The sequence below is a fragment of the Salvelinus sp. IW2-2015 genome, linkage group LG23, assembly GCF_002910315.2.
Source record: "Salvelinus sp. IW2-2015 linkage group LG23, ASM291031v2, whole genome shotgun sequence".
Taxonomy (NCBI): Eukaryota; Metazoa; Chordata; class Actinopteri; order Salmoniformes; family Salmonidae; genus Salvelinus; species Salvelinus sp. IW2-2015.
In genome coordinates this window covers 46,222,016-46,247,830 of record NC_036863.1, presented here as the reverse complement: position 1 = coordinate 46,247,830, position 25,815 = coordinate 46,222,016, and the positions used below count along the sequence as shown (strand labels likewise).

Sequence of the window (25,815 nt, the reverse complement as noted above, 5' to 3'; positions counted from 1 at the left end):
ATCGAAGGAGCACTTTCCAAGTTAAACAGTAACCCAATGGAAGTGCCCCTCTACTCGGCATGGTATGCTGTACTGTGGTCGACCTGGGAGAGAGCCCTGGAGCTGGGAGGTTATACCCACTCAATGACCACATGCCTAAATACGTGTGGCAGGGGGTAAAGGGTGAGGTGGACTGCCCAGAGTAGCCTATCTCGGTCTGAATAAGTTCCTTATCTCCTCCAATACGGAATAACTTACACCATATACTATTAGCCATAGATGTGCTTCTAAAGCTTCATTTGACCTTATGCCATGAAGTGAGGTGGTTTCACCGGAGTTCAGTTATCTCCCGTACTGAATCTCTCACACAATATTCAAATGGTTATAGTGCTACTCTAAGCTGTACCTCTAAACCTGCAGTAGTTGTTCATGTTTAATGCACGCTTTGGCTTTAGCAAATGGTTCAGAGAAAAGAAAGCGCTCTTAAAGCTTGTTCTACTTAGTGGTAGTGGTAGATATTTACATTGTTGTTCTACCGTCCTCCCTCAGGCTCAGTGTACAGTAAGAGCCAACAGCGAAAGTAACATTGGTCTTGATTAGAGAATTAAACTCAGGCCTGGGGATTCACTGGGGACAGGCGGAACAGTGACAGACGGGGCTGTGGAACAGCAGATACAGCCGTTATTTAAGYYGGGGGGGGGGGGGGGGGGAGTATATACACTACCGTTCAAAAGTTTGGGGTCACTTAGAAATGTCCTTGTTTTTGAAAGAAAAGCCTTTTTTTTTGTCCGTCAAAACAACATCAAATTGATCAGAAGTACAGTGTAGACATTGTTAATGTTGTAAATGACTATTGTAGCTGGAAACTGCAGATGTTTTATGGAATATCTCCATTGGCGTACAAAGGCCCACTCAGCAACCATCACTCCTGTGTTCCAATGGCACGTTGTGTTAGCTAATCCAAGTTTAGCATTTTAAAAGGCTAGTTGATCATTAGAAAACCCTTTTGCAATTATGTTCTGATTAAAGAAGCAATTAAACTGGCCTTCTTTAGACTAGTTGAGTATCTGAAGCATCAGCATTTGTGGGTTTGATTACAGGCTCAAAATGGCCAGAAACAAAGTACTTTCTTCTGAAACTCGTCAGTCTATTCTAGTTTTTAGAAATGAAGGCTATTCCATGCGAGAAATTGCCAAGAAACTGAAGACCTCGTACAACGCTGTGTACTACTACCTTCACAGAACAGCGCAAACTGGCTAACCAGAATAGAAAAGGGAGTGGGAGACCCCGGTGCACAACTGAGCAAGAGGACAAGTACATTAGAGTGTCTAGTTTGAGAAACAGATGCCTCACAAGTCCTCAACTGGCTTAAATAGTATCCGCAAAACACCAGTCTCAACGTCAACAGTGAAGAGGCGACTCCYGGATGCTGGCCTTCTAGGCAGAGTTGCAAAGAAAAAGCCATATCTCAGACTGGCCAATGAAAATAAAAGATTAAGATGGGCAAAAGAACACAGACACTGGGCAGAGGAACTCTGCCTAGAAGGCCAGCATCCCGGAGTCGCCTCTTTCGCTGTTGATGTTGAGACTGGTGTTTAGCCTTCATTTTAACCTAACTCCTAACCTTAACCCTAACCCCTAGCCTAGCTGATGTTAACGTTAGCCACAACAAATTGGAATTTGTAACATGTCATATGTTTTGAAAATTCTAACATGTTGTACATTTTGTAAATTCGTAACATATCATACAAATTATAATTCGTAACATATCCTACGAAATGGATGATGGACATCCAAAATGTAATACATGCCGTGCGAAATGTAACCTCATCATACTAGTTCACACAGAGCGTCTCGGATTTATGTAAAGAATAATACGAAGTGCTCTGAGACCAGGTTGCTGTGATTCATCCCTCCCTGAATGTCGCCGACCTCCAGACCGAGGAGACCAGGCCCAGAATGTCCTGAATGCGTCACCATGCAGCGACACCTCTATCTCTGACTGGCCCGGAGGTTTAGCAGGCCGGTGTGATGGGCTCATCATGACGCACTCTACCAACCCACAACCCTCCACACCCGCCACCCCCCACTACAAGAATGAACAGAGTCTGCAGATCTGAAATCACGGGAAAACCATGTCAGCCGTTCATCGCTTAGCAACTACAGAATAAAGCAGCCTTGAGCCACCCACTTGGTGCAGAATTAGGTTTTTACAAGTACTTGTGCTGCCCAAGACCCAAATATTAGACCTGCATTAGAGATGTGCCCTCAGAGGATCGTGAACCGAAGCAGCCACAGTGCATTGCCTTTGTATATTGATGGAGGTTGTGTGTTAAAATGAACTGGGCTCCCACTGTATCCTGCAGTACTGGTCCTTCTTATTGAGTGACAAGCCATTCATCCACAGTATATAGTCCCCCTTGTACCAGCACGTAGGCCAGAGTGGCTGACAAATACAAACCATAGCTTCACGGAGGAATATAATGAACTAGTGTAAAGACACATGTAAGTGTGTAAAAGTGTGTGTGTGGTGTGGTGTGTGTGTGTTGTGTGTGTGTGTGTGTGTGTGTGTGTGTGTGTGTGTGTGTGTGTGTGTGTGTGTGTGTGTGGTGTGTGTGTGGTGTGTGTGTGTGTGTGTGTGTGTGTGTGTGTGTGTGTGTGTGTGTGAGTGGATGTGTGAGTGGATGGTGTGTGTATGTGGTGTGTGTGAGTGGATGTGTGTTGTGTGAGTTGTATGTGTGTGTGTGTGTGAGTGAGTGAGTGAGTGAGTGAGAGGATGTGTGAGTGAGTGGCAAATGGCCAGAGGCAGAGTGGGTGGCGATGTAATGTCAGGAACAATCTCCCTGCAATCTTGCAAGAAATGCCTTGCAATGGATAATTTGACATGCACTATGTATTTCTAGCCCACACATACATTTGTGCAGTCATACACTCTCACATGAACACTCTTATAACACCCACCTACACTCTTTCTCGCCCTCCCTCCCTCTCTCACACACTCCTGTCAGCAGGGAGAGGGAGAGGGAGAGGGAGAGGGAGAGGGAGAGAGAGACTCTCTGCAGCAGGAGCAGGAGGAGGAGGAGCCTGTCAGTCGTCACAGGGAATACCTCAGCACTGTCAGCAGCACTAATCTAGTCTCTGTAATAACCACCAGCCTCAGGCCTGTCTGTCTTTACCTTTTTCCATTCAATCTAACTATTTATCCTCTCAGGGGAAATTAAGAAAGGCAAGTCAGGGAACCTGGGCTGTCAGGGCAGGAGTGAGTGTTCTGTTTTCCCCATCTGCCATTCTCCACAGCACTTTGAGGAACACTGGCCATCCTGCACGCACAGTGTGTGTGTGTCAGCACTTTAGTTAGACTATCTCCCCGCTGTTATTTTCTTTAGCACATTGCGTGACGGACCAGGGCAACACTTAGCTCTGGAGAACTCTACTCTAACCTTGAAATTACTGAATACGCTGCTTGGAATATCTACTCTTATAGACATTGGTGTGTGTGTGTGTGTGTACAGAAATATGTTGCATGTGTGTTTTGTAACATTGCCTCCTTTTTGTGTTTGAAATATTCATTGGTTAAGTGTGTTATTTTACATTATTGATTTGCCTAATGGATCGGGGACGATATGTATGGATTAGCCCTGTAGCCTGTAGCAGTCAGAGGAGCTCATGTAACTCACTACTACTGTAGCCTTGAGCGTCTGTTGCAGGATCTGAGCGTGCTGTCCAGAGATTCGCTTTTTTCTGCTTTGATAAATTTACATAAGAGTCAAATTAATCTCTTGCTAAATGAGTCACACACACTGTAATTATGCAACGCACTATAATGGTAACAAGCACTAGGATTGATGCAGAAACGTTATATGCCGGTTTCTTGGACACAGATAAGCCCTTGACTAAAAAGTACATTAAATGGGGATTCTTCATTGAGAATGCTTTGTAAGTACAGGAATAGGGCTTCTCTGGATCTGGGAAACCGGCCCGAATAGTAATATTAGTGATCACTATTGGTGACTTGGAAAGACACAACAGTGTGCATAATGTCTATAGCATATTCGTATTTCTTGACTGTTGTTTTTCTCTCTCTGTGTGTGTGTGTGTGTGTGTGTGTGTGTGTGTGTGTGTGTGTGTGTGTGTGTGTGTGTGTGTGTGTGTGTGTGTGTGTGTGTGTCCGTCCAGATATCGGACGCCCTCCAGAAGAGCTACACTAGGTCGGTGCTATGGCAGTTCCTCAGTTTGGGTTATGCCCTCATGCTCTGTCCCTTCGTCATCGTCCTGGGTGGCATGTTCTTCTTGGCAACCGCCCTCTTCTTCCTCGACGACAGGGACAAAGCAGAGAAACAGTGAGTCTCTTTTCGCCCTGCTTCTGTATAACCTAGAGTACATTGACAATTTTAAGCATTTCGTAGACACTCTTATCCAGAGCGACTTACAATCAGTGCTTCCTACAATAGGCAAAAGCTACCTCATATCACGATCATTGCAAGTTAGTAAATCCATAACCATAAGTTTTTAGGAAAAGTTACATCTGATCATTTTGAAGCGTTCTCTGTAAAGCTCACTTTCATCAAGGTTTTACATGTCCATTCATGTACCATCCATAATTCTTCTTAGTTGCTTTATTCCTCCAACATGTCAAGTCTGCTTTTTGGGGTATACACTCCCCACAAAGGGGTACAATAGACACACACACACATCAAAAGTTTCACTTATATTTTGTTTGTCCATTCTGTAAGACAATCAAGTTGTGATTCCACGTGGAAATGTAAAGTCCGTAACGCTTGAATCGCCCAGAGAGGTAAACAGAGACGAAGCGATCAGGGTCAGGGTCAGGGGAGAGAGATTGTTCCAGGCTTTATCCTTGACAAAAAGGGCTCGAGTAAGCTGGGAGCAGCAGACAACGACTAGACTCTCTCATTGAAGCAATGGAAGTTCAAGGTCAACCGCGGTACTGCAGGCATTGTTAGCAGAAAACGATCCCCCATTATAGTGAATGGAAAAATGACGATCTTCGTGGTCAATCTTCATCTAAAAAAAAATATAACAATTTAAAGTCAATCATGGTACCAAGAACTGCTTCTAATACACCAGATGTACAGTACCAGTCAAAAGTGTGGACACACCTACTCATTCAAGGGTTTTTCTTTATTTTTACTGTTTTCTTCATTGTAGTATAATAGTCTTGCCAATGAGGTATGACAAAAGAAAAACGGAAAAAGATGTAGAACTGCATGACATTTTTATTTCAAAAATATATATTTTCTTCGAACCTGCAAATACGATGAGAGATTCATTCAATGCTTTTACTATAAAGGAGATCTTTCCATCCCTACTCTCGTCCACGGTGGTCCAAGGACAACCCACAACCTTCTGGCCTGCAGCCCTGTGTGCTATCAAAATTCCTGCGTTGCCATGTAATGCTTACAGGACGAAGAACAGTTTCTAAAACAGCATGTCTAAGGCTCTGGTCTGTCCAGAAAATGTGTGTAAACGGTAGACATGTTCTCTGCTATTCACTTTGTTTTAATTATTATTTTGGGTATACGGAGGGTCTCTTTTTCAAGCCTTCAGGGAGGGTTTAGATCAAATATATTTTGCTGAAGGGAAATCGGACCATTTCAGATCGGTCCAATTTTCTCCATGTAACCCTTATTATAAATAACGTTCACTCCCACATGAGGATAATTTAGTGGATAATGGCAGCCCGCAGTAACCCGGTCAGCCTTCAACTTGAGTTACTCAGTGAGAAGGGGCAGCACTGAGCTAGCCTGCAATTTCACTCCCTGGAATAGCTCAAACTGCGCGTGTAATGTCTCCATGAGACGCCATCTCAACCGACTTCATTTGGCTTCAATTCGCTATTGAGTCTTCACATAGGAACGAATGGTGTCACGTGACCAATGGCTTTGTCCATTCATATATGCAGTCATTTGCTGGGAGGGAGAGGATGCAACTCTTTACCTTAAACCTGAAGGCCATGCCAGGCCTGTCAAACAAGACGCAGAGCCAGAGAAAGCGGGAATACCTAGTCAGTTGCACAACTGAATGTATTCAACTGAAATGTGTCTTCCCCATTTAATCCGACCCCTCTGAATCAGAGAGATGTGGGGGGGGGCTGCCTTAATTAACATCATCGACATCCAGGGAGCAGTTATTAGGGTCAGAACAGCAGATTTTCCCACTTTGCTGGCTCTGGGATTTGAACCAGTAACCTTTCGGTTACTGGCACAACACTCTTGACTGCTACGCCGCTGAGGTCTCCCCCTGAGAGTCCCCTGGCCAATAGAAACACTGTCGCTATAGTGCCCTCCACTCCACCCTGTCAGCTAAAAGAGCAAAGTGCTCTGTCCATCCGAAGCAGAGCTGACCCAAGCTGTTCCATCACATTATAACACTTAGCTTACTTTGCCTTTCATTAGCTACCACCCATCGTGTATGTAACGCCCAAGCATTCAAATTCTCCAACTCTCTTTTCAAACCAAAAACACACCAAGCACACACATACCTTGAGGGCATAGCACTGTGGCATCTCATACCCATAAAAGGTCAAGACCAACAGTCATCCACTCTTTTCCGGGTGCTGCTCTAAAATAGAACTGACTTCTATTTTAGCGCTTGGCAACGCAGACGCTCGTTGGCGCGCAAGCAGTGACCACTTGCGTCACGTGCGCAAGCGTTGAAAAATTAATTTACACAAACATGTTATTCAATCATTGCACCCACACTGCTTGCGCGCGCCAATGAGCGTCTGCCCTGCCAAGCGCTAAAATAGAAGTCAGTTCTATTTGTGACGCTGAACGCGGTGCAAGTCCTGCCTCTCCCATCTCCTCATTGGTTTATGGCATATACCCATGTGACATCTCCTCATTGGTTAAACCCACGTGGGTGATTGAAAGTTGAACTGAGGTCAGTCAGTGAGTCGGTTGTGGTTATACACCTTATGATGAAAGTTAGATGCCAATCGTCATTTAAAGTCCAAAGAAGAAAAAGCCTGGAAGGAGGAGAGATGACTAGAAACGATTCGGTTGACACTTTTATGTGTGGATTAATTGTCGGAGTAGAGGATCTTGTGCATTTCAGGTAAAATAAAACTCAGCGTTTATATCCCAGGACAAATTAGGTAGCAACAGCAAGCTAGCTAAATAGGACAAATTAGCTAGCAACTGCAAGGTAGCTAGCTAAATTGCCTTAAATGTTTAATGCTTTTCGACCTGTCCACAAATTAATATAATTGGTTCAGAGTTTGTTTTGATATTTCAACCTGCGTGTCGTAATAGCGTTTGGTGTAGGGGGATAAAATCAATTTGCGCACGATGGAGGACGCACGCCCTCATCCGGTTTGGGCATGGTGTAGTAAGGAGGAAAATGACTTTTCTAGGAACATGGTTCAATATGGTACCAGTTAAATTAGACAACGTCCATCCAGGGCTGGGGTCAATTCCATTTCAATTCAGTCAATTCAGGAGGTAAACTGAAATTACATTTCCAATTCTCTCCTCAATGCTTGTCTATGAATTGACCCCAACCCTGCTGTATACTGTAGGCCACCATTACAGAAGGACTACTTGTGTCCAGGGACATACTTGGATGGTATGCAGCTCTACCTACAGTGAATGTACTGTCCCACCACCATCACCGTGTACCACCGTGCTTCAGAACTCTCGTCATGTTACAGGTTACAAATAGCCTCCCTGTTCTGCAGAAGCCTCTCTCTATATAATCTTTAGATTATAAATAGAGTTCATTCATGAATCGTATACAGTATATGTATAGCGTGCTTTAATAGAGTAGGGCTATTGATTTACCAGTGCAGAGGGGTTCTGACTGCTAAACTCAGCAGCACTCTTATGGAACACTCTTCGAATAGCAGTACACAGATAACAACAACAGGATCCTCAAAAACAACAACGACTTTGGTTATTCCTAGGGCTGTCCCCAGACAAAATGTATCTTGGTCAACCAAGTGTAGTCTGTCCTGTCAAAAAGTGTATTTTTCCATATATAGACACATCCTAGGTCTTTTAATCAAATCAACTATATTCACTGAGCTTGTCTGATGCTTTAAGCACATGGTTTGATTAAATAATTAAGACACACAAATGACTAGAGGGAGTCCGACCAGTAATTGATTTGATTGTGCCGGGCCGGGCTCAGACTTGCTGTGCTGTGTTTACAAAGAAAAAGACAGCGAGTGACCGACTAGCACCCGTTGTCGCTCACTCCTCCCTGCTGTAGCGACCACCACAGAACATCAAAGTGTTCATCGCGCTGTCCGTGTTGCGGGAGCTAAAACATAATTACAGACGTTTCTGACTGAAAAGTTCTGTCACTGAAATCCCTAATTTGTTAAGGAAAAACATTCCCTATTCCCTCAACCCTTGTTCTCATTACGTGACACATGTATGCATCGCATGCTCATGACCAATAGGGCCTGACCTATAGGATATCAAAATCCCATCAATGAATTTGTTATAACAAACTCTGAACACCGTAACAGCAAAATGGATGCAGAGGACGTGATGAAATAAACTTGAAACGGGGGAATGGTTGCTCATGAGGTAAAGGTGTGTGGAATAAATTGGAATAGTTGGAATAGTTGTGGAAAAATCTGGAGATCAAGAAAAATAAGGTTAGGAGCAAGCGCTGCGTGCATATTATGTGTGCTAAACAGGTGCTGTATAGATTACAATGTAATTTTTCTTACCGTTTGGAACAATTTAAACACTAAATAAATGATAAGCGTTCCAGAGAGTCTGTTGTAATGTATTTTTTTCTTAAACCTTTATTACAGCAAAGACTAAAAATAGTCACATTCGTTTGTGTTCCTAAATGGAACGGCTTATTTATTGTTTAAGCTAATTATTCAAGGCTCACTTCATTTTATTTTAAAACTAAAATACTTGATTGCATTTCAAATCATGAATGACTTGTGTGATGACATGAACAAATAAATGGTTGATTGATATACAGCAGGCTATATAAGTATTGAAATATTGGCCTAAGGAAGTTACGGTTTTTAGACTAAACAGGATGCGCTCTTAGGCCTACAGCTCAGTAGTGGTTATACAAGGCTTCAATACTAAGCCTACTAATGATAATGACATTACTTAGTATTATAATGATGATCATAATAATAATAGTAATAATAACAATAAGAAGGAGATCAAGAAAATTGAGCCGTTATTAGTATTATTATAAATATTATTTTTCAATAGAAGCAGGATCTGTCTTATTTCTGTAAACATATATGGATGATTTATGAAACCAGGCACATTTAACAGCTTAACAGCTATTTATTGATTATAGACCTAATTAAATTGGGCTTTCCTATCTCCTCACTTTTCTTATATAATAAGGCAAGGGCTGTTTTCTCGTCTCCTAACTCTGCTGCTGCCTCCGCTGCGTTGTGCTCAACACCAATATGCTGGTTAACACATCTTAAGGATCGCACCCTTTTTTTCAATTTTCCCCTAAAATGACATACCCAAATCTAACTGCCTGTAGCTCAGGACCTAAAGCAAGGATATGCATATTCTTGATACCATTTGAAAGGAAACACTTTGAAGTTTGTGGAAATGTGAATTGAATATAGGAGAATATTACACATTAGATCCGGTAAAAGATAATAAAGTAAAAAAAAAAAATCATCATCTTTGAAATGCAAGAGAAAGGCCATACTGTACTATCCCAGGTTAGGCGCAATTTAGATTTTGGCCACTAGATGGCAGCAGTGTATGTGTAAAGTTTTAGACTGATTCAATGAACCACTGCACTTCTGTTCAAATGTGTATCAAGACTGCCCAAATGTGTCTAATTGGTTTATTGATACATTTTGTTGAAGTTCATAACTGTGCACTCTCCTCAAACAATAACATGGTATTCTTTCACTGTAATAGCTACTGTAAATTGGAAAGTATAATTAGATTAACAAGAATTTAAGCTTTCTGCGCGTATCAGATATGTCTATGTCCTGGGAAATGTTGTTGTTACTTACAACCTCATGCTGATCACATTAGCCTACATTAGCTCAACCATCCTGTGGGGGACACCGATCTCGCTGAGGTTAACTTTGCTTTTTGGCACATAGCAACATGGTCTAGGAAAAGGCGCCAATTCAACAGTGCAATCACACAGTGATTTATTTCAGAACCGCGGACAGCGGCCACAATCCAACGCAGGAGAAGCGCATTTATTATAAAATAATATTAGTTTCATTAGTGTTGCACCATTGTTCTTATGTAATACAACCATATACAATTTCAGTAGCACATGTCGTAGAGTGATGGACTGTGCCATCCCCACGGCCTCCACAATGGATTAGTCCACGCAGGTGCGAATCAGACAGGTTCCTTGTACACCGTGATATATTTTTTTATTTTTGTGCTACTGCTCAACTAAAGAAATCTCGGTTGACCAACAGCCTATCGACCAAACAATCGACCAGTCGACTAAATGGGGTCAGCCCTAGCTTTTCCACATTCACAAACAAGCTATATATATAACAGTCCGTTCACGCTCAAATGCCCCATGATTTACACATTTTCTCCTGACTTGACAATTGCAGCCCTTTTTCTTGTACGAGTCTGTCCTTAAATATTCTGGGATATTTTTAAAAGCCAAGAAGCAGAAGGAGTGTACTCACTGGAGCAAGACTCTGTCTATTCCTAGACTTATTATTTCTAGGTTGTTAGCTTTTTTTGGCTGAGGGGAGCCCATTAATAGCTCAGCTAAGGCACACAGATGCCCCCACACATTCACATACACACATTATTCACTAACTTAGACTTACACACACACGCAGACACACACACGCAGGTGCACAAATACACACACATGGCGTGAGAGCTCATCTATGTCCTCTGCCCTGGTTGGCCCTGGCGTAGCTTGGCACATCGGTGACTCCTCGCGAGTACAGTACGGGCCCGGCTTAACTCACTTCTGGGACGACCGCCTGACGAGGCAAGAGACCAGATTTGTCATGAAGTGTGCTTTGAAGAGAGGAGAAAGGGTGCAGACTCCAAAAGACATCAGGGAGACAGGGGGCATGTGAGGAAAGAAAGTGTGAGGAAGAAGGCGTGAGAGACAGAAAAAAAAATGAAATAAAAGGGCCAGCAAAAGAGAGTGAAGCATAGTGTGGCAAGGGTAGTTATATTAGTCCTCCGTTTTATCCTCATACACACACACACACACACACACTGACATGTTTTTTGGCCTACCTCTGGATGTTTCACTGAGCTGTATGTGTGGAGTCTGTGGATCGTTCCTGACGGTCTTCTCTGTTCTCTTCTCAGATTGGCAGCAATGACGCGACCACCCTCCTCAGTAAAGGTATGACAAGTTACTTTTATATCACTCTGAGTTTGTGTATCTACCACTTAAGAGGTTAGATGTCAATTAAGTTTATCATCCGTAATTATTGGGACAGTGAAACGTTTGTTCTTATATTGGCTCTATACTCCAAACGTTTTGATTTTAAATCAAGCGATGACTATGAGGTTAAAGTGCAGACTGTCAGCTTTAAATTGAGTGAATTCTCATCCATATCGGGGGAACCGTTTAGAAAGTACAGCACTTTTTGTACATAGTCCCCCCCCCCCATTTTAGGGCACCAAAAGTATTCGGACAAATTCACTCATATGTGTATTAAAGTACTAAAAAGTTAAGTATTTGGTCCCATATTCATATCACGCAATGACTACATCAAGCTTGCGACTCTACAAATTTGTTGGATGCATTTTCTGTTAGTTTTGGTTGTGTTTCAGGTTATTTTGTGCCTAACAGAAATGAATGGTAAATAATGTAATTGTAAATAATTGTCATTTTGGAGTCACTTTTATTGTAAGTAAGAATATAACATGTTTGTAAACACTTCTACATTCGTGTGGATGCTACCATGATTACAGATAATCCTGAATGTATCAGGAATAATGATGATTGAGAAGGTTACAGACGCACAAATACTGTATAGCCTAGGCCTACCGTTGATATGATGCTATGCAGTAGGACTGACAAATGTGTATATATGTTTGTATGCACTGCAGGTAGACCTATGTGAATAATGCAAAGCATTGTGGCAAATGCCTCACAAGTAGACCATTAGAAACCTTTTATGTATAGGTTACTTGGCTAATGCATGGTCAGTATAAGAAAGGCACCAGACGCATTGCTGTAGAACCAGCTTTTGTTATAGTAGGGTAATGGTAACCTACTAAGGGGAATTTTTTTTAAATCAAACTAAACAACAAAAAAAACAATTTTTACAGGAAAATAACTAACATTTTTCTAAATATGAGTATCAGTGGATTATATCTACATTTAGGGGGTTTTACGGATCCAAAATAATAACAGGAGCTGGCAAAAATAATTGGGAGATGTCCGCTCACTGATTTTATGCTGCTCCTAAACTTGATATTATTGGTGATTAAGATTTGTTTCAAAGCGGTCTCACGAGCCAAACCCTTTATTGATAGTCTTGACTACTTGGCAAATGCATTGGGCAGGACAAAAAAAAACTGTCTTCACTGAGAGGGGGTGGGGTATGCTTGTTTTTTAGTCAAATGAAACGAAATGGGAAAAATACATGTTTTTTTTTTTATGTTTCTAAACACAAGGTTTACCGGCACAAAAAGCACATCTCTCTTGATCCATGTGTGTATGGGCACTGTGCCTTACGGGTGGATTAACCCTAACGTAACATGCGTAAAAGAAACACCTGAAACTAGATCCCCTACACACTGGTCTTAATGAGAAGGGGAAAAAACTGGTGGGGGTGGTTCTCTTCTACACTGTTCAACCAATCGAGTAAATGTGGAGGAGGAGTTAAGATAGATTGTTGCCTTGTTAATGTCCAGAAGTGGAAGTCTTGTTAAGTGTGGCTCTCTTTTAATTTCCCCTGAAAACCAGAACATCCAGTTGTTGGGGACTTGGCAGAAGCTACAGGTGGATAGGATGCACTTCCGTTGTCAAAATCCATGTCATAACCAACCGGGTTACTGCTTAAGACCAGCTTTCGGTTGGTCTTAAATATCCCCACCAGCGCATACTGAAATTGACACTTTGGTGCACGTTTTTTAGGACACACCTTAAATATTGCCACCCCTCGTATAAGACAGGTAAATTACCAATTCTGGCACTAGGGTTTGAAAATAGAGTGCCAGCTTTAAACAGGTCGAAATTGCAAACGAGTGTGTGTTTTACAATTGCGCTGGCTTAACGCCAGATGTGTTTGACTGTTTAAAAATTGAAGTAACTTTCAATCTCCGGTAAGAAAATAGTTTTTCCTTCTAACTAACTACAAGTTGTAGTGCCCATAAGACACTGGCTCAATGGTCTACAATCACCCTTTAAGTGGGAGACTTTGATTCAATGGTCTTTGAAAGAACTGGGAATATTGGAGACTTTAATTATACTTAGAAAGCACTTTCCCCTAGTTTCCATAGACCTTTTAAATGGCGATAACATTCATGTTGAAAGTGATAAACATAATGATGTCGTCGTATTGATCTTTGATGTACCTCTTGGTTCCTAGGTCTTTTGTGTATATTACGGGATGTCGTCGAGGAGTCTTCAGGGCATTATTGGCCTTGGTACCCTCCCTCCTTGCTCTCTTTATCACACACACACACACACCTCCCTCCTTCCTCCTCTTATCACACTCAGACACACACACCGCTCAGCCTCTCACATGAATTATCAAATCGCCCGTCCCGTCCCACCAAAAAATAAACACACACACACACACAGGGGAAATGTTCTGCATTGCCAACTCTCCACAGCAGGACAATGGGGAGGTTTGGGAGTAACAGACTAAAAATAACAAGATTAAACCCTGACCCACTGATTGGCAAAGATTTGTGTTTCATGTTATTGTGACTTGGCTTTTCAAGGTTATCGTGTTTATACATGGGGTCAAGAATGTATCTATCCCTTTGTGTTCCTGTCTCGGCTAATTAACCTCTTTGCTTTCTTGATACTAGCTCCAGTCAAATGTATACAGTTGAAGTCGGAAGTTTACATACAAACTTAGGTTGGAGTCATTAAAACTCGTTTTTTAACCACTCCACAAATTTCTTGTTAACAAACTATAGTTTTTGCAAGTTGGTTAGGACATCTACTTTGTGCATGACACAAGTAATTTTTCCAACAATTGTTTACAGACAGATTATTTCACTTATAATTCACTGTATCACAATTCCAGTGGGTAAGAAGTTTACATACACTAAGTTGACTGTGCCTTTAACTCAATTGGTTAGTCAATTGGAGGTGTACCTGTGGATGTTTTTCAAGGCCTACCTTCAAACTCAGTGCCTCTTTGCTTGACATCATGGGAAAATCAAAAGACATCAGCCAAGACCTCAGAAAAAAATTGTGGACCTCCACAAGTCTGGTTCATTCTTGGGAGCAATTTCCAAATGCCTGAAGGTACCACGTTCATCTGTACAAACAATAGTATGCAAGTACAAACACCATGGGACCACGCAGCCATCATATCGCTCAGGAAGGAGACGTGTTCTGTCTCCTAGAGATGAACGTACTTTCTTGCGAAAAGTGCAAATCAATCCCAGAACAACAGCAAAGGACCTTGTGAAGATGCTGGAGGAAACAGGTACAAAAGTATCTATATCCACAGTAAAACAAGTTCTATATCGACATAACTTGAAAGGCCGTTTGGCAAGGGAGAAGCCACTGTTCCAAAACCGCCATAAAAAAGCCAGACTACGGTTTGCAACTGCACATGGAGACAAAGATCGTACTTTTTGAAGAAATGTCCTCTGGTCTGATGAAACAAAAATATAATTGTTTGGCCATAATGAACATCGTTATGTTTGGAGGAAAAAGGGGGACGCTTGCAAGCTGAAGAATACCATCCCAACCATGAAGCACGGGGGTGGCAGCATCACGTTGTGGGGGTGCTTTGCTGCAGGAGGGTCTGGTGCACTTCACAAAATAGATGGCATCATGAGGTAGGAAAATTATGTGGATATATTGAAGCAACATCTCAAGACATCAGTCAGGAAGATAAAGCTTGGTTGCAAATGGGTCTTCCAAATGGACAATGACCCCAAGCATACTTACAAAGTTGTGGCAAAATGGCTTAAGGACAACAAAGTCAAGGTATTGGAGTGGCCATCACAAAGCCCTGACCTCAATCCTATAGAAAATTTGTGGGCAGAACTGAAAAAGTGTGTGCGAGCAAGGAGGCCTACAAACCTGACTCAGTTACACCAGCTCTGTCAGGAGGAATGGGCCAAAATTCACCCAACTTATTGTGGGAAGCTTGTGGAAGGCTACCCGAAACATTTCACCCAAGTTAAACATTTTAAAGGCAATGCACCAAATACTAATTGAGTGTATGTAAACTTCTGACCCACTGGAAATGTGAAAGCTGAAATAAATAATTCTCTCTACTATTATTCTAACATTTCATATTCTTAAAATAAAGTGGTGATCCTAACTGACTTAAGACAGGGAATTTTTACTCTGATTAAATGTCAGGAATTGTGAAAAAAAATATGCTCATGCTTAATAGCCTATGAGTCATCGAATGCAATATTTCGAACACGTTGTCCATGTCTTTTGTGTACAACATTCATTTTGTCGGCTACACCAGACAAATTGCAGATCAAGGAGGGGGAAGCGGCAGCAGAGTACCGAGCAGCAGCTATGTATGCTGCGAAGTGGGAAACCGCTTTGTAAAAAAAATCCTCCACTTGCGCAGAAATCTAATATCTTTAGCAATGGCAAATCAGGTTTCCAGAACATTCGGAACCACAGCCACTCCGAAGAAAATGTCACTTGTTTCATTAGTCGCTACTGTTGCCGAGTCCATCAAGGCAAACCACCAATCCATTCACACAGTGCTTTTTAACGTACATATTTGCCATACATGATTACATTGTGCATGTTCATTTAATACAGTCATTATTTTTCAACATGCTTTCACCTGGGATTTGAACCCACAACCTCTTGGCTCACAGCATTCCGATCTTCCCGCTACGCAAACATGTCTGTGTCAATGGCTGTTTTCACCTGCACTACTACACTGCTACAATCTTAGCTCTGTTAAAAGTACACTCATAGTGAATAAGGAGTAACATTAAAACAGAGTAATATGCCCCACCAACATCAGACAATTATACAGAAAATTGCTGGAACAAGTAAATCCAATCAATGAGGCGAGTATAGTCAGATTAACTGATAATTGACACAGACATGGTGGTGTAGCAGGAAGATCAGAATGCTGTGAACCAAGAGGTTGTGAGTTCAAATCCCAAGTGAGTACAATAGTATTTAGACATGCATGCTAAATGTAATTGTGTGTCAAATATGTAAGTTGAAAATATTGCATGTTAAAAGTCCTGTCTATGAGGATGTCCCTAAGCCAGCGTTTCCCAAACTCGGTCCTCGGGACCCCAAGGGGTGCATGTTTTGGTTTTTGCCCTAACACTACACATCTTAATTAAGAAAATTAACACTGGAGTGATAGATGTGCAGATGATGATGTGCAAGTAGAAATACTGGTGTACAAAAGAGCAAAAAGTAAATAAAAACAATATGGGGATGAGGTAGGTAGATTGGATGGGCTATTTACAGATGGGCTGTGTACAGCTGCAGCGATCAGTTAGCTGCTCAGATAGCTGATGTTTAAAGTTAGTGAGGGACATATAAGTCTCCAACTTCAGCAATTTTTGCAATTCGTTCCAGTCATTGGCAGCAGAGAACTGGAAGGAAAGGCGGCCAAAGTAGATGTTGGCTTTGGGGATGACCAGTGAGATATACCTGCTGGAGCGCGTGCTATGGGTGGGTGTTGTTAAGGTGACCAGTGAGCTGAGATAAGGCGGAGGTTTACCTAGCAAGGACTTATAGATGACCTGGAGCCAGTGGGTCTGGCGACGAATATGTAGCGAGGGCCAGCCCGACGAGAGCATACAGGTCGCAGTGGTGGGTGGTGTATGGGGCTTTGGTGACAAAACAGATGGCACTGTGATAGACTGCATCCAGTTTGCTGAGTAGAGTGTTGGAGGCTATTTTGTAAATGACAGCGCCGAAGTCGAGGATTGGTAGGATAGTCAGTTTTACGAGGGTATGTTTGGCGGCGTGAATGAAGGAGGCTTTGTTGCGAAATAGGAATCCGATTCTAGATTTAATTTTAGATTGGAGATGTTTAATATGAGTCTTGAAGGAGAGTTTACAGTCTAGCCAGACACGTAGGTATTTGTAATTGTCCACATATTCTAAGTCAGAACCGTCCAGAGTAGTGATGCTAGTCGGGCGGGCGGGTGCGGGCAGCGATCGGTTGAAAAGCATGCATTTAGTTTTACTAGCGTTTAAGAGCAGTTGGAGGCCACAGAAGGACTGCTACAGCATACATACGTGGCATTGAAGCTCGTTTGGAGGTTTGTGAACACAGTATCCAAAGAAGGGCCAGAATGGTGTCGTCTGCGTAGAGTTGGATCAGGGAATCACCAGTAGCAAGAGCGACATTGTTGATATATACAGAGAACAGAGTCGGCCAGAGAATTGAACCCTGTGGTACCCCCATAGAGACAGCCAGAGGTCCGGACAACAGGCCCTCCGATTTGACACACTGAACTCTATCTGAGAAGTAGTTGGTGAACCAGGCGAGGCAGTCATTAGAGAAACCAAGGCTGTTGAGTCTGCCGAAAAGAATACGGTAGTTGACAGAGTCGAAAGCCTTGGCCAGGTCAATGAAGACGGCTGCACAGTACTGTCTTTTATCGATGGCGGTTATGATATCGTTTAATACCTTGAGCGTGGCTGATGTGCACCGTGACCCGCTCGGAAACCGGATTGCACAGCGGAGAAGGTACGGTGGGATTCGAAATGGTCCATGATCTGTTTGTTAACTTGGCTTTCGAAGACTTTAGAAAGGCAGGGCAGGATGGATATAGGTTTGTAACCGTTTCGGTCTAGAGTGTCACCCCCATTGAAGAGGGGAATGACCGCGGCAGCTTTCCAATCTCTAGGGATCTCGGACGATACGAAAGAGAGGTTGAACAGACTGGTAATAGGGGTTGCAACAATGGCGGCAGATCATTTTAGAAAGAGAGGGTCCAGATTGTCTAGCCCAGCTGATTTGTACGGGTCCAGGTTTTGCAGCTCTTTCAGAACATCTGCTATCTGGATTTGGGTGAAGGAGAGGCTTGGGAAAGTAGCTGTGGGGGGTGCAGAGCTGTTGGCCGGGGTTGGGGTAGCCAGGAGGAAAGCTTATTGAAATTCTCGATTAACGTGGATTTATCGGTGGTAACAGTGTTTCCTAGCCTCAGTGCAGTGGGCAGCTGGGAGGAGGTGCTCTTATTCTCCATGGACTTTACAGTGTCCCAAAACATTTTGGAGTTAGAGCTACAGGATGCACATTTCTGTTTGAAAAAGCTTTCCTGACTGACTGCGTGTATTGGTTCCTGACTTCCCTGAAAAGTTGCATATCGCGGCGACTATTTGATGCTAGTGCAGTCCACCACAGGAAGTCTTTGTGCTGGTCGAGGGCAGTCAGGTCTGGAGTGAACCAAGGGCTGTATCTGTTCTTCGTTCTACATTTTTTGAAAGGGGCATGCTTATTTAAGATGGTGAGGAAATTACTTTTAAAGAACGACCAGGCATCCTCTAGCGACGGGATGAGGTCAATATCCTTCCAGGATACCCAGGCCAGGTCGATTAGAAAGGCCTGCTCGCAGAAGTGTTTTAGGGAGCGTTTGACAGTGATGAAGGGTGGCCGTTTGACCGCGGATCCATAGCGGATGCAGGCAATGAGGCAGTGATCACTGAGATCCTGATCTGTCATTGTTTAAGAAGTGGTAGATTTCTTCTGTGTGGGCTATTTTTATGCGTAAGTTTCGTTTTTGCCTCTTTTACTTTCGGTTTTATACACAATCCTCAAACAGCTGAAAATACAATATTATTGGTTATGGAAAAAATATTTCGATTTCTGCATAGTGCATCTTTAACCATACTTTATTCATATTACTTTAATAAAATATTTCAGTTGTGTGTGTGTACATTTGTTTTATTTGATGACTTTATTACTTCATTCCAAGTCATCTCATCTCTATAGAGCTGCGGCCTATCCTGTCTGACAAATCACTATTTTAGTAGTTCTTTAAAGTAAATAAGGCATAATGTTATGAATGCTGGATACCAACTATCAATCACTTAGAATAGATCATGTATTTTCAGGTAGAGATGTATGGCGAAGCAACTGCTTTCTATCCCTCTTGATCGCACGTTATTTTCTCTTCTCTCGTTCTTCGTGCCCACACAGATCGGCCAAGGAACGCAATGAATTGTGGTCATTGAAGTTTATTACCACGTTTTCTGCGCTAAACTATGTAGAATATTGGCTTGTTGGAAACTACAACACCCTACTACATCGGGCTAGAATCGATTTTTCGCTAGAGAAGCTGCACGTTGAGCTCCGAAAAAACCTGAACAAAATGGACTTCAAATAATTGAAGCGACATCGGTCAATTAGTTGTTTAAAAAAAGAAAAATAACAGACATTTTAGTTCATCGCTCAACACTAGAGATCAGATAAGCATGGATCCAATTAATGTCTACACGGGGGTAAAGTAGTGTGGACGACGATAACCACAGAGGGCTGTGGGTTCACATCGACAGCTAGCGCTTGTTAACCCACAGAAGAATACATGTTATAAACTGTCAAAATTTCACTGTTAGATTTGACAGCAGGATGTTTTTTCAGCATTCGCTCTCCCAGTTCCACCTTGTGGTTGACCATTCATTCAGGTGGTCCATTTTTCAATGCAGCTCCAAACATCCCCTCTATTTAAACCTGTTTTTGCAGCTGTAGACAGTGAATCCAGACTATCTTTTTCTCCATTCAACAAAAGCCTTGAGTACTCAACAGGGTTCTACTGGTTGGGTTTAGGGTCCAGAAGGTACAGAGAGAGGCATAACCACAGACCACACATACCGTAGTAGTACACCCACCCCAGTGTGGTCTACCCTCCATCGGGCACCAGACCAGACATGAGGCCAGGGAAGGGGCTCTTCCTTCCAGTTAATGTGGGGGTGGGTAGGTGAATTTGATCCACATTTCTGCCCTCCTAGACTCTTGTTGACACTGTTAAATGTAGCAGCCAAAGAAGCCAGCACATGCACAAGATGTGGGTCTGTGTGCCAAGATACTGCCCTCCTAGTGTGCCTTTTCATAATGTGTCTGTCTATACTCATGACTACCAAGCTGTTTTGTGGGTCGAAGTAGTGCAGCCTATCCATTCGTCCCAGGCAAGCCAACCCTGGTATTGTAGCCAGTCAAGCCTAGCCAAACCATGCTGGGTGTATGCAAACTATGCATATAGCCAGCCAAGTCAAGGCATTCTGTGTCTATGTGCTGCCTCCCAACCTCCTTTTGCCAACCTCCAGCCTCCCTCCTGAGCAACACCCTCTCCAATTGGTTTGATTGCATTTTTTGGGGCAGCACTCAGGCTGATTAGCATGTGTCCCTGCTTAATCTTCTTCCTGGTCACTTCCCCCCGATGTTAACCAAAAGAGCTTTGGAGAAGGTGCTAGTTCTGCAATACTGCTGTAGAATTCCACCACTCCAGACCTGCTTCAGTGGGGCTGTGTCTAACAGAGGAGGTTGGTGAGAACGGTTTCCATGTGTTTGATGCCATTCCATGCCAGCCATTATTATCCTCCCCTCAGCAGCCTCCACTGGTGTCTAAGGCAAACGTATCTTACACCTGCTAGTCTGCCAGTATCAGTTTTCAAAGCATCCTTTCTATCCAGGGGAATGTTATTGCCAACCTCTTTTTGTGTAAGACAATCATTGGAAATAATTACCATAATAAAGCTGCAATACTAAGAGTTTTTGCCTTTGTGGCACACACACACACACACACACAAACACATTGTTCTCTGAAATCCTATAATCTTGCAGCGTTTAAGGTAATTACTCTTGTTGTGGATGGGAGGCTGGTGGTACTATGAGGGAGAAACAGTGGAACAGCAACCAGCCAAACCCCCTGCTCCACTGCTCTAATCCTATTGTAGTTCACAGTAGAGCAATGGAGCATCCACACACACACACACACTTCTCTAATTCAGTGGGGAGGGAGGGAACAACAACAACAAACATTTTGGCTGAGTGAGACAGGTGTTATATCCCCCCCCAATACATCTGTTTCAGTGTAGTAGGTTTAAAGGTGTCGATGTGGCACGAATTGAGGGAGTAAACGCAAACGCGCGTGTGTGTTCATGTTTTAGCGTAGACTGTGGAGAGATCTATCAGCTGGTTAAAGACTGTGGAGAGATCTATCAGCTGGTTATCTGGTCCCAAGTGTGGCCATGTTTTGGTGTGAAGGAGAGGTCCATTATTGCTGGATCATTCCCAGCGGGCAGCGAGTGTATCAGAGCAGAGCCAGGCTGAACCAGAGCCAGGCAGAGCCACCAGACAGTGTTTGTGGTGTTTAGGTTTGTATGGAGTGGAGAGGAGTAGTGTGGAGGTCCATAGCTGCTCCCAGTGGGGTTGGTGTATCGGAGCAGAGCCAGGCCGACCCAGAGCCAGGCAGGCAGAGCAGAGCCACCAGACAGATGGCCGAGCCGAGGAGCACTGGAGCACTAATTACATGGGAACATCCTGTGGGGAGGCCAGAGCCTAACCACACTCTCCATTTCCTCTTCTCTCTCTCTCTCTCTCTTTTCTGTCTCTCTCTTCTCTCTTTCTCCTTCGCTCTCTCTCTCTTTCTTTATGTCTCTCCAGGTCTCCTGAGGAGGGGCCGTCCTTGGGAGGAAGCAGAGGCTCTGCATGCTGCGCTGAACGAGGGAGGATGAAAGAGAGCGAGAGAGAGAGAGAGGGGCAGCTGATCCACGTCTTTATACCCGAGCCATCCACCTTTAACTTCTTCGTCCTCTTCATCACCACCCTCATCATCACTTTTCTTATTCAACATGTTGTGTGAAGGCTGTTACTGTTTATAACTGGAAAGAGGGAGCGCTTTGTTTAACCCTATAGAAGCCTCTGTCACACCACTCCATGGACTGGCCAATCACACAAAGCAGTGTGCTGAAGCCAGCCAATCGGCTCGGCAGCTGATGGCCTCTGACCTTTTCGGGTTGTCTACTAAGAGCGAGTCACAGAACCACCTGGCCCCTCCCCCAGTGCTATACTACTGAATGCTGAACATGGACCTGCCCTATCTGTCTGTCCGTCCATATGTCTGTCTGTCACATGGCCTGTCAATCTGCACCAAGTGCAATATCATGACATTCCACCACACAGAGGTTCTGCACTGACTGCCGTCACTATAACAACCACCACAACCATCAAAACCAGGAAGTCACTTAATAAAGGCCAAAAAAATGTATAAATAGTGAACAAAGTCAGTGACCCCATTTCTCTCTCTCCATCCACCATGACAGTCACGTCTGATGATCCATCCAGCCAGCCTTAAGACTTTGAGCGTATACATTAATGACACACAGTGCAGGCAGGTTTCTTATTTTCTTTTCATCCCCCCCTTCCATGTTATATTTTGTTTCTATGTCTTTTTAGCACTTATATTTAAACAGTGCTGGCCACACCGTACCATACTCAGTAAGTGATCAAAGATTTTGTTTATTCTACTATGTGATGTTGGATATGAAACTGGAGGTTAATTCTTGATTGCCTATGATTGTTTCAGTAGGCTTAAGGTGAGACCTGCCCAGCTCATTGATGAAAGGACACTGGAGTAGTACATCTTTTATAGTTATTCTAATGTAAATGTTTTTATTTCGAAAAAAATATGTAAATGCTCCATTTTAACCTATTGAAGCAGTTTTGAAGGGGTGAACGATATACTTGTTTTTACCCTGCTTTGAAGGGAGCGATGCATTCTATACATCGGGAGAAGGAGCCTAGCATGTATTGGCCCTATCTGTGAACAATGTTCCTTTTTAACAAATTTATCTCAGATGGTTGGATTTGAGGTTCCGGACTGGATACACCACCCACATTGAAAGAGAGTGACAGTGGCACCTTTTAATGGTGGATAAGATTCACTATCCCCAACTAGTCACAATAGCTGTCTTTGTGCACACACAGGGATTATTTTACCCCTTGTGGATATCCCATTCCTGGAGTTGAGGAAAGAAAAGGACCCTTTAAAAGAGGGAGCCTCAGTCGGTTGTAGTCACAAGTTAATTAGCCACAGAAATCAGACCCTTCGAAAGGCATCATATTGCCCAGGTTAAATTGGAGGAGTTGTTACCCTTATTCACCCTCAAATGGGGACTAGGAGTTGTGGCATTGGAAAAAAGCACTGCTTTCATAGGATACAGAAGGAAATACATTTTTATCTCGGATTCACTATGTACACAATGGAGATTATCCTTTACTGCCTATGTCATATACTAGTAGACCATTCTATGCATCAGTTTGGGCATCATATTTGACAAGTTTATGCAATATCATGCAATCTAATCTATCATGCAAACATAATATGTCAAAGAGGAAGACAATAATCATTTGTAGGACGAATTCTGTACTTTACAACGCAACGAAAGCAACTTTTCTCCAGCGCACAACTCTACAGAAGGAATATGTGGCTTCATATTTTCTATTGAAAGGAAGGCACCTTGTAGAACTTGATGCGAAAATGTGTGGAAATGTTGTGGTAGATTGAATTCATTGGATAGGCTTTGAAATGGTTATTGTGTAGTAACGTATGGGTCTGACTCATCTTGGCTTGGTGTGTGTGTGTGGGGGGGGGGGGTCGTGGGATGATGGATGTGTCTCTATTGCCAGTTAATTTGTCTCAGCTTCCCTCGCTAGATCTGTGACCCAAATGGTACCCTATCAAGTGCACTACTTTTGACCAGGGCCCATAGGGCTCTGATCAAAGGTAATGCACTCTATAGGGTATTATTTCAGAAGCAGGCATAAACTGTGAGGAGGAGAGCTCTCTGAATGTGATTCTATCCGACCTGATGTGTTTACTCGGCAACATCATCTTAATCAAGTTTCTTATCTTTCTTTTCTTTCTTTTGTGGACTTTCTTTTTATACAAATTAGTTTTATATATGACTGCAATAGAGATATATAGCTATATTATGCAGTGATTTTAATATATTGTAAATGATGGCTTGGATGCAATGTATTTATTTGTTTGTTAAAGTAGATTGAAGAAGAATCCGTAAAGGGAAGTTGATGTTTTAAGTATACTCTTAAGTATACACTTTATTGTCTCTTTGGGTTAAGAAAGGCTCCTACGTCTGCATTCATCATATTGTATTGCAATGAAACAACACAATACCTTTTTACATCACTGAGAATCCTTGTGTTTACTGTGATCATGAATTGGATATCACACACACACACACACGTGCGCAAACGCACAGACACACACAAACACATACACAGGGAACTGCGTCGTTAACCGTTTTATAACCGAAGTATTGTTCTATGCTCTATTGCTCAATGCTTCATTTTGTATTTTCAAAAGTGTCGCTTCTTTTTCTAGACCAACAAATCAAAGTATTTTGCACGTTAATTTTCATTTGATTGAGAAGGTGATATTCAGGGATTTATTTGTAACCCATAACTGGCATGTTGTTCTAGAATCCACTTCACACATTCTATAGAACTCTGTAGAACACTCTCCCACCGAGCACAGAACACTTTCATGCTGGCATTCTGTCTTAGAACAACAGTAGAGGGGCACATTGTTTTGTTTGGATGGGTTATGAATGGAGGTTCACACAATTCCAAATTTATATCATTTAGATCAAATATCCTTTAGAAGTAAAAACATAATTTGTATGGAGTAATTCTATTTGAATAATCACAGGAGTGATGTATTGAGAATGTGCTCTTTCTTGTCATACAAGAATCATGTAAAAAGAGGCCTATTTCTGATATTGAGCAGAAAACAGAGGTTATTTTTATTTTTAGAATAACTGTGTTAAAAAGAAGTGAAAAAGAAAATACAAGCGATCAACAAAATTATTCTAGAACTTAACTGTGACACTCCCTCAGGGGGTGATATGAAATGTACACCTATATGTAAATGATCAAATAAACGTATTTAATCAAAGTGTATCACAGCGTCATCATTTGCATCCGATTCTCGTGTGTTTCCTGCTTTTTCAACAACAACAAATTATCTTTGAAGATATATTTCATCTTTCAAAATAGCTTTGACTTGCGAAGGCAGATGACTAAACAATAACAGTATCACCAATAAGAATAAGTTGAATCACATGAGCCGACGAGTCATTTCTCTTTTGAAGTAGTCAAATTAGATTACATGGCGCCATTTAGTATGAGCCAACATTCAGAACAGAGCCCAGAACCCTTTAAAGGCTCCCTCACACAGTTGTGTATCTAGAAACACACACCAGACGAGGAAGAGTAGACGGCCAGGACACCTGAAAGGAAGGTAATGCATAGGCCCATTTAGAAAGGACCCCAGGAAGGGGAGTGGGCCAAGGAACCTATTTTGCTATGGGGCGATTTTTTTCCCCTCTCTTTTTAGTGGGAGACAGACTCACAAAGGCTTGATTTTAATCATGGCCAACTAGGTAAGAGAGAGAGAGTATGGCTGAGTTTGGAGCATTGAATCAATGAAGCCTTGTATTGTTCCGTGAGGTGTACCAACCATGTAGCCAGGCAACACAGCTCTATGCTACGACACTGACAGAGATTCTTTGGTTCGTGAGTTTAGGTAAGCCTGTGGTCACTATACCGTGTGGTTCAGTCAGAGACACACTAGCTGAGGTACAACGCAGAAAGTGAACGTGAACCTGGTGTACACAGAGGGACTTTTTTCCCCCAGATCTACGTACATATACAGTGTCAAAACACAATATTTGCCTGGA

At 42.6% G+C, this 25,815-nt stretch overlaps 1 protein-coding gene across 1 annotated transcript in view; it reads left to right on the top strand.

Annotated features, from left to right (window-relative positions):
• Positions 1-25,034, top strand: part of LOC111950332 (SPNS lysolipid transporter 2, sphingosine-1-phosphate) — a gene marked incomplete at its 5' end in the record, with an annotated part of 47,763 nt that extends 22,729 nt beyond the window's left edge. The window contains 3 exons of the mRNA XM_023967828.2: positions 4,156-4,319; positions 11,268-11,304; positions 21,719-25,034. Coding sequence (XP_023823596.2) covers positions 4,156-4,319; positions 11,268-11,304; positions 21,719-21,727 — 210 coding nt within the window. The remainder of the gene's footprint in view (positions 1-4,155; positions 4,320-11,267; positions 11,305-21,718) is intronic.
• Positions 25,035-25,815: the final 781 nt, after the last annotated feature.